Source organism: Lepidothrix coronata, unplaced genomic scaffold (assembly GCF_001604755.1).
Source record: "Lepidothrix coronata isolate B3197 unplaced genomic scaffold, Lepidothrix_coronata-1.0 Scaffold154, whole genome shotgun sequence".
Classification (NCBI taxonomy): domain Eukaryota; kingdom Metazoa; phylum Chordata; class Aves; order Passeriformes; family Pipridae; genus Lepidothrix; species Lepidothrix coronata.
In genome coordinates this window covers 115,408-124,982 of record NW_016690334.1, presented here as the reverse complement: position 1 = coordinate 124,982, position 9,575 = coordinate 115,408, and the positions used below count along the sequence as shown (strand labels likewise).

The following is a 9,575-nucleotide window of genomic DNA, read 5'->3' as shown; positions in this document are numbered from 1 at the left end:
GCAGAGAGGAAAAACATGATGGTGTAGGTTTTTGGCAGGCTGAAACTCTAGTAAAGTGACACTGCATAACCTGACAAGCAAGAACAGAAAGGGGAACTCACATGCAGAGCATCCCATAATTTGGTAAAGTTTTTTAAAGATTGCAAAAGGAATATCCGAAATACATAGTTGGCACCATAAAGAAAGGTGGAATATTTCTCCTGTGTGTTTGGTGAAAATACCTTCCCCACCCACAGGACCCAGGAGTGGCACCTGCTCAGTGTGTCTCAGTTATAACTACATTAAATGCCCTATTTTGTGCAAATAGGGCACAAAATAGAATGAGATAAGACCACCCCTGACCAGGCTTGAAGTGTAATTCCTAACCATGATGTTCCATTTTTGTTTCTCCTGCTATTAGGTCCCAGTACCACCAAAATGGGCAGTTTTGCTGAGTGCATTGAGCAGACATTGCTCTGGGATGTCACAGTCCTCATGTCTGCCTTGGTGACACAGCACAGACAAGTTCAGGGGTTAAAGCCGATTTTAAAGCTTTATTGGTCTAAATAAAAAAGTACAGAACGTTTTTACGATAGAACTGGTTATTTTTCTGCGATTTAGCAGAACCAGGGGACAGACACACACCAGGTTTTCCCCTCCTGGCAGTTAGGCTGGGCTCAGGGAGGGGCCTAACTGGCTGCAGGGGCTGCAGTCTTCTGACACAGCCGGGCCAGCAGCCCAGCCATTTGTAAAAGGGAGTTCACACCTTCTGCTATCTTCATGTGAGTGTACCCGATTTCCTGGTGATAGAGACACTGTCAAACCTTCTGTTTTCCCCCCCAGCCTGTGGGTATTTTAACTAATGACTAAATAGAACACATCCCTCACTGCTAAGAGGTGGGCTTTGAGTCACTCGAACTTCAGACAGTGTATCTCTGCCTACAGACCAACTAGAATGCCCCTTTTTTTTTTTTTTTTTTGAAGTCAAAGCCTGTATTTCCCCACTTCCTTTCTAAGAAGCAAGATGCACACATCTGAGGACAGGTTTCAATTATGAAGAGTGATTCCATATCACCACTTTACCTGCTGTCTGTTCATATAATTTAATATTTAAGTATCCATTGGACTAGAATCAAGTATGCCCTTGAAGAACGTCCTCAAGGTGTTATTTGAGGCTTTGAACTAAATAATAAAAGTCAGCAGTACATCTGCTATTAATTCTTAGTGATCACTTCTGGCACATCTGTGGGTGATCAGATGTTAAATCAGAAGTCACTCCAAGTGACCACTCTTACTGACAAACTGATGGTGCAGAGTGGGCAAGAAAGCAGCAACGAGTGGAGAAATATTTTCTTTGTGCTAACATACAGCAAACCTCAAAGAGAAACCCCTGAGGCTGCCCCCTGATCTCTCCTTAAAAAGGCCCCAAAGGCCCTGCAGGAGCTGGGTTAGTACTAACCTTGATAAATTCCAGTTTCAGGTATTCTGGCATCGGAAAGGTTTTACACACGCGGAAGACGTTGCCAATAACATCTTCTGGAGCGTATCCAAGACGCCACAGGTGGGCAAGGATCTGTGCAGGCAAGAACAATCCCTCATTCATCTGCAGAACTTATCAGGTGAGTCAAGGATATTCACTTTTGGAACAGCTGTATGTAACCACTGCAACTGCATGTACTATTTATCAGCTGATTTAGCCTCAAATGTTTAGCAAGTAATTTCAATGCAACTTCCTTTTTTGCTGGTTGGCTTATTTATCTGAACAAACCCCTTGCACAAACTCAACCCATCTTCTTCAACTCCTCTAGATGGTAATGCCCTTATCTTAAAAAAAAACAACACACATTGTGAATTCTTCAAAACAAACAAGAATTCTGTAAAGAAAAAGTGTCTGTCCATGCCAACACATGAAAACCAACCTTGTATGCTTCGTCAATATTTGCATTTATGCAGTGCTGTATCATTTCTTTCACAAGCAGAGGATGAGGCTCATCACATACCTGTATCAAAGAGAAATATTACCCTTAAAATATTAGAGGACTCTGCATTAAACCTCTGGTATTTTCACCAAGCTTCCATAAAGGTGAAGTATTTAATCAGACACATTCTATAATACAGATTAAATTTTAAATAATATCACTTTTCAGCTATTCTGCCATAGCAGACTCGACAGCACGAAATGAGAACACTGGAGTAATAAATTCCCAATTTATCAGTGTGAAATTTCCCGGCAGTTCTGTGATTTGTGTGCTTTGAGACAGCTGCAAAGCCACCAAGTCTCAGAGATGCCATTAGGGACACCTTTTCAAAAGGCACACGGGCTCCTTGATGGCCTGATGCTGTCACTGCTACACACTGGGCTGTCTGCAAACTGGCAAAGCACTTTCAAAGGCTTCTGTATCCCATGGAAGATCTCACACAGGTGTAGGGCCAGACTCCTGGCATCACTGTTTTCAGCTATTACTGACCTTAAAGACATTCTCACTGTTTATAAAGCCAAATCCAGAGTGGGTGGACTGTAAGTTGTTTAATGCCTGTGAAAGGAAAAAAAAAAAAAGACTTCATTTATTTTCCAAAGTGCTCTACTTGTCACTCCCCTCCTCAGGATGAGATGCACTTCAGAAAATGATGCCAAATAAGCGCTTTTCAATTAAGCAACAGAATAAATCACAAATTCGTGCAAACTTGGTTTCCTCTCACAAATTTGGTATCCAGTCCCCACGAAATCATTTTTAAGGAGCAGATCCATTTTTTAAAACCTCACAAAACCAAACAGTTTAGTTACTCTTGAGCCACAAGTCACACCCCCTTTGCTTTACCTCTCCAGAGATAAATCCCCGAGAGCCACAATTCGCAGGTCTTTTGCTTTAAACAGAAGCCTTTTTTCATTGCCTTTCTGTTCTTACCTGTCTCATATCTCCTTGGGCTGTGAAGATAATGGCTTCTAGTCCATCATCTGTATATGGTACATCCTCTTTCTCAACAATTTTGAGCAGCCTGGCAAGGATCTGTGCATCTGTCAGCTTGGTGTAACGCAGCACTGCACACCGGGACTGGATGGGTTCTGAGGACAGGGATGTGTAATTAGCATTTCCCTCTTTTCTCAAAAAAAAAAACCCAAGCAAAAACCAGCCAAACATTTATTTTAATCTCAGGAAAAGCTTTCTCAGTTCCATCGATTACTTTGTCTTCTTTTAAAGAAAAAGAAGGTGTTGGCTCCAAAGAGAATAAGGCATCTCCTTAAGCACATACAATTTTTACAGTCCTTCCCTAGGGCCCAAATGTGCCACTTGAGTTTTCCCAAATATATACAAAGCTCATCTTCCTCTGTTCTCCTGGATTTCTGAATGTAGATGTTTATCTTGTTATTTTAACAGGAGAGGTCTAAAGGTCTACAATGTGTTCACCTATAAGCAAAGTTAAGATTGTGTTTAAGAAAAGACAACAAAAGGGTTCAATACCCAGTAAACAATCCATCAAACACCTTTAACTGTAGCAGAGTTGGATGGAGATTGAACCCAAAGGATGAGAGATCTGCTTCTGCAGTCATGTACAGCACTATCCATCAAAACCAGCTGCTCAGAGGGTTCCCTGGCCACCCTTTTATCAGCTGATGTACAGGTGGTTCGATTTTTCAGAAGTACCACGGCTTCTTGCAACGAGCAGGTCCAAGGTATTTCTGGAAACTGCCTGGGAAGTCAGCCAACAGTGTGGAGAACATATGACAAGGACACCCAGGGCCCAGCAGCACTTTACCTATGATTTTGTCAGAGGCATTGCAGGCGAGGGCGAAGCGCGTCGTTTTGGAATAGATTTCCATTGTTCTTCTCAAGGCTTGCTGTGCTCCATCTGTCATGCTGGGGGGAGAAAAGGATGGATTCTGCCCTTCACTGACTCATGGGTGCAGCCTAATAACTATTTTTATACAAGCTTTAGAGTTTACTGATGTTAAACTGTGCTTCGTACGTTAACTGATATTCTGGCTCGACAAACTGAACAGCTTTTTCTAGTCATGTGAACACAATGCAGGGAAGTCACCAAGACCTCCACAACACTGACATGCAAAATTAAATCATTAATGCTCTGAAGAACACTGCTAAGAATGCTAATACTTCATGCAGGAGGAGGAGGAGAATGTCCTGTTTTCATCCAGTGAAATTCTCTAGTGAGCCAGACTCTTTTCAAAGGGAAAGAATACCAGAATTCTAGAATGGTTTGAGTCGGAAGGGACCTTAATGCTCATCTTGTTCCAACCCCCTGCCATGAGCAGGGACACCTTCCACCAGACCAGGTTGCTCAAAGCCCCATCCAACCTGTCCCTGAGCACTTCCAGGGATGGGACATCTTTCCAGTAAACTGGAATATGCTGTTTCATACCCCAAGCTTTTCACTTCAGTATTCAGCATCTCCCTTGGAGCAACGACCTCTGCTTGCTACGAGTACTCTCACGAGATCACTGTTCAGTGCACATTCGTTTCCTAACAAATTATTTTGAAAAGCCTGATAGAAACACTCAACACTGTCCAAGGTTGCAGCTCTGCAGACAGGAGAGATGCAGCACATTTCACACAGCAGCTGAGGTGAAGGAAGAACAACGTACCTGTCTGCTTCATCAAGGATGATTATTTTGTGCCGACCTTTTGGAAGTGTGACCTTTTGCTGGGCAAACATTTTGATTTTGTTTCTCACAACATCAATGCCTCTGGAACAATAATTCAAGTGTTTCACGATCAGATGGGTGAAATTACAGAATAGAGTTTATTCAGAAGCCACAAATTCTCCTGATTCTCCCACTGTTTGGTCCTACTCCTTCAGCTGTGCCAGTAAAGCTGCTGTGGAACCATGCTGTAAGCCAGACTGTCCAACTGATCCAGAGTTAAACACCAGTAATCTTGATTTTTGGAAGGTTTGACAAAAAGAATTTAACAATAGCAATATATACATATTTTTATACATATATATATAATCAGTAACCTTACTTGCAGTACTGCCCCAAAATGATTTCTGTTTGCCAAAAGGTGGGGTAATAAATTATCAAAGGCAGAAGCATTTAAGATTGCTTTGCCAGTTCTTCCCACAGCTTAATCCACAACCCCAGATGTAGCTCAGAAGAGCTGAAGAAAACCAGCTGGATAAGGCTGCATCATATCAGCACAACAGAGGCACTTCCCTAGGCAGAGTCCCTGCAAAGACTTATTCATAAATAAGGGATTTGACTTCTTTTTTTTTTCCTTTTAGAAAAAGGATGTTGTGACTCTATAGCTCTTCTACAACAACAGAGATAGGGAAAGTATATTGTACTCAGACAACCCTCCAGGAAATGTCCTCAGAATACTTCAGGATGGGTCTGAACAGAACTTGGGAAATATAATCAGCCCTCAGTGCCTGATCCCTGGACAAGAGTCAATGTCCTTTACGTAGTTAATACCTTGATCCTACATTTTAACCCCCTTATAGCCCTAATTTCTCTCCCTTTAAGCACTGAAGAGTTTCAGTATAAAGAACCTGCTCACTTTTCAATTTTAGGAGGATCCTCATAAATGCAGGAGGAAGCTCAACCTTTTGAAGTAGATTCAAGCAAACAGTGCCACGATGGATTCTGCACTCCACTTGTTCATACTTTTGTGTATGAAAGGACCTATCAAGTTTATAAAACATCAAGAAATAACATCTGTATTGACAGGTGGGCACCAAAAACTGCCCAACTTTTAGGTGGAAAAACTGCATTAAAATAGCTCTTAAAGACTTATACTATAGCAGTAAGGCTATCAAATTGGCCTGGTTTAAGAATTAAAATGGGTACTTGTTTCTTCATTAAAAGTTTGACAAGTTTTAATCATTCTCACCTGTCATTTGAGGCATTCAGCTCCAGAACAGCATCCTTTAATGCAGGGCCAAGCAGAGCACGAGCCAAGCAGAGGATACTGGTGGTTTTACCTGTTCCTGGGGGGCCCTAAAAATGCGACAATGCAGCGATTTCTGGTAAGTTTAATGTCATTTTCTAAGCTGTGCTCTCTACAAATCTCCCTTACCAGTACATTCAGGCACAAAACCAGTCTGTACTGGGAGGCCATCCTGGCTAGATTTCAAATCCAGGACCAACACAGTGAAATAGAGCACAAAACAGCAATACTCACAGCAATGATAATATTTGGTACGTTCCCCTCTTTTGCAAAGACCTAAGAAAGAATGATAATAATAATAAGACAGAAGAAAATAAAAGGAACAAATAGTTTCAATGCTGTTCTATTTTAAGCATCAGAAACATGCATCTTTTTTTTCCCCCTCTTGCTTTCATTTTTTGAACCATGCTGCTTTTATATGTTTGGGGTTTTTTTAATTGAACTGTTAGAAGGCAGCCTCTGGAATAACATGGAAAAATTGAAAAGCACTTAATCCCACAGGTGTTTACTACTCTTGCCTCTCCTTTGCATCTGTTTTAATCATATACTTCCTAGTATAATCTTTCTGTTAGCAAATACTGTGTTCAAAGACTAATTTTTCATAGAATTATAGAATCCTGGAATGTCTGGAGTTGGAAGGGACCTGGAAGCTCATCAACTTTATTGGCAGGGACACCTTCCACTAGACCAGGTTGCTCCAAGCCCTGTCCAACCTGGCCTTGAACACCATATGGAAAACATTTCTCTTCTAAAAAAAAACCTATGTTCCTTTCTATTATTATACAAATTATATTTATTCGTTGAAACAATATTATTATAACAGCCACAAATTCTCTAAGCTGTATCAAAACAGGGCCAATTTAAACATCCCAACTGAAGAAGGCATATTCCCTTATACACCACTCAAATATTTCCTAAAACTTGTGATTTTTAAAGTAAATCGGGACACTTTCTTCCACAAGTATGGATGTAAAAATACAACAGTGTTTTCACTGGCCTGTGGATCTATGCAGAAATATGTTTTTTAGAGATAACCTGTAAAAAGACACTGGGACAGCTACACACCTCCAGCCTGCTCACAGTATCTTCATTTCCAACTATTTCAGACAGTTTCATGGGTCTGTATTTTTCCACCCTGTAAAAGTAAAACCCCACAGACTTCAGCACATCTAATAACGCTTTAATGGCGCTTTACACTGACAGAAAAGGAGGATTATGTTAGGACAGGATGACTTGATGTACCTTTAGTGCGAGCTCTGCAGGGTCCCCCTCCCTGCTAAGCACAGCATTCCCCAACACTAATCACAGACTCACAGAATCCAGAATGGTTTGGCTTGGAAGGGACCTTAAAGATCACCCAGCTGGGTGTTCCAACTCCCCTGCCAAGGGCAGGGACACCTTCCACTAGCCCAGGTTGCTCCAAGCCCCGTCCAACCTGGCCTTGGACACTTCCAGGGATCCAGGGGCAGCCACAGCTTCTCTGGGCAACCTGTGCCAGGGGCTCACCACCCTCAAAGGTTTTACTTCCATTATTATAAAGCAGGAAAAGGCAGGAAAAAATGCTCAATTCGAACAGGAATTCGGTCCCTCAGCCTGACACGGGGCTGAGGGGAGAAGCCTCCCTGCGTGTGCTCCCTCATGGTTAACACAGGGCAGGGCTGACTTCGGACTACACAGGTAAACAACGGGATTTTGTTCACTCTTGATTTCTGGGAAGTGTCCAAGGCCAGGTTGGACGGGGCTTGGAGCAACCTGGGCTAGTGGAAGGTGTCCCTGCCCTGGCGGGAGGGTTGGAACGAGATGAGCTTTAAGGTCCATTCCAACCCAAACCATTCTGTGATTCTGTGACACCTTCTTTCCCAGTCCTGGCCACGAACCGGGAAGATCACAGAGCTCCCATTTCTGAGTCAGACAGAGCTCCTGCACCCGGCGGGCAGAGGAGAACGGCTCTAATCACCCCGCTCTGGCCGTGGCCGGGTCCGGCCCTCACGGTCCCCTCGGCCGAGGGTCCCTCAGTGACTCCCGCCTTCCCGCCAACAGCGCGCCCCGCCCCGTCCTCACCCCATTGGCTACAGCGCGCCAGGCCCCGCCTCCCGCACAGCTCTGCACCAATCACCGCGCGGGCTCCGCCCTTCGCCCCGCCCCCTCCGGCGGGCGCTCATGGCGGCGTTCATGGCGGCCGCGCTGCCCACCCGTGCCCCCGCTCACCAGGGCAGCTCGTAGTGGCCGCTGCCGCCGCCGGGCGCGGCCCCCGCGGGGTCGGCGGGTCCCCGCTTCTCGCCTCCCGAGGGCCCGGCCTTCTCCTCTTCCGCCAAGTCCACCTCCATGGTGGCGCGGCTGGCGCGCCCTGCCTTTCTCCCCACCGCCGCCACCGCCGCCGTGAGGGGAGGGCCGGGCCCGCCTCCGGGGCGGGACGGCGGCGGCGGCGGCAGCGGGGAGGGCCCTGCGGGCGGTCTGCAGCCCGGCATGACGGCTTGGGCAGCTCCGTGAGGCGGGGAGGTGGCAGCCCGGGCCTGGGGCGGTGGGTGCGGGGCTGTGTTGGGGACTGTCCCTGAGGTGACTGTGACTGGGTGGGCTTGTGCTCGGCTGTTGGTGGTCTGGCTGCTCTTCCTGCCTTACGGAGTGGTTAAGACATTAAAAATAGTAATATGTCTGCATTTCAGGGGGTCTAAACCTTTGTTTCTTCTGGCCTCCTCTATTTCCCTTTATAAAATGAAAACAATAAAAGTTGCGTCGCAGAGTACTGTTACACTGTTACGTTGTTGTGCTGTAAGGGTGGGTGGTGGATCTGGTGCTACTTATTGAACACATAAAAGGTGTACAGGTTGCCCAGAGAAGCTGTGGCTGCCCCATCCCTGGAAGTGTCCAAGGCCAGGTTGGACGGGGCTTGGAGCAACCTGGGCTAGTGGAAGGTGTCCCTGCCCAGGGCTTGGAGCAACCTGGGCTAGTGGAAGGTGTCCCTGCCCATGGCAGAGGGAGGGACTGGATGAGCTTTAAGGTCCCTTCCAACCCAAAGCAGTCTGGATTCTTTGATTCTACATGTTATTTCCTAGGTTAAGTAAAGGTGGCCCTCAATCAAAACCAGTGACTTTTGTCTTAATTGATAATTTTGATGACTGAGCCCATTGGTGTCCCTGCATACGACCAGCCCCTAATAGAGAACTGAGTTGTAGCATCTGTAGTGTTAGAATTGGGATATCAGTACTCATTTCAACCTCAGCAGCTAGTGGGGCCTTGGAACATCTTTCAGCTCTGCTTATGCTCCACATAACTAATGACATTTGTGTTGGCTCAGTGAGCAGAGCATCTGTCCTTCAGTCTGGGCTCTGATTCCTTGGGAAGTGTTTCTAATTTAAGATTGGTGTGAGGCAGGAACTCGGAACTGACCGTATTCGAAGCCCTGTGTGAGTGGTGACTCTCCTCTAAGGGCATTACTTCCTCTCATTTGTCACAACATTTGTATTCCAGTGTTACTGTCAGTGCCTGTTATTGGTATTTTGAGGTTGGCACATGAGCATTTGCCTCCAGCCTGCAGAACTGGTTCTGCCTGGGGCCTGACAGTGATGGAGTTTGCTGAGTTTCTCCTAAGGCTCTAAAAGTCTGGAGGGTGAAGCTTCTGTTGTGCAAAGTGCAGTCTCACATCTGAGTTTTTATGTAGATGGGGTGGTCAGTGCTTCAGTCTGGTTTTGCATA

General features: G+C 45.3%; 1 protein-coding gene across 4 annotated transcripts; it reads right to left on the bottom strand.

The window, feature by feature from the left end:
- Positions 1-510: 510 nt before the first annotated feature.
- Positions 511-8,267, bottom strand: RFC2 (replication factor C subunit 2). 4 transcript variants are annotated; one of them, XM_017828868.1, is made up of 11 exons: positions 8,091-8,267; positions 6,948-7,017; positions 6,117-6,158; positions 5,826-5,932; positions 4,580-4,681; positions 3,736-3,836; positions 2,886-3,043; positions 2,448-2,513; positions 1,899-1,979; positions 1,439-1,552; positions 511-779 (listed from the first exon to the last, which is right to left on the bottom strand). In XM_017828868.1, exons 1-11 carry the CDS (start codon positions 8,207-8,209, stop codon positions 669-671), a joined length of 1,071 nt encoding a protein of 356 aa, XP_017684357.1. In that variant the 5' UTR covers positions 8,210-8,267; the 3' UTR covers positions 511-668. The 4 variants fall into 4 exon arrangements, with proteins under 4 accessions (XP_017684357.1, XP_017684359.1, XP_017684360.1 ...); XM_017828870.1 differs by lacking the exon at positions 8,091-8,267 and adding an exon at positions 7,840-7,857; XM_017828871.1 differs by lacking the exon at positions 8,091-8,267 and adding an exon at positions 7,734-7,749.
- Positions 8,268-9,575: the final 1,308 nt, after the last annotated feature.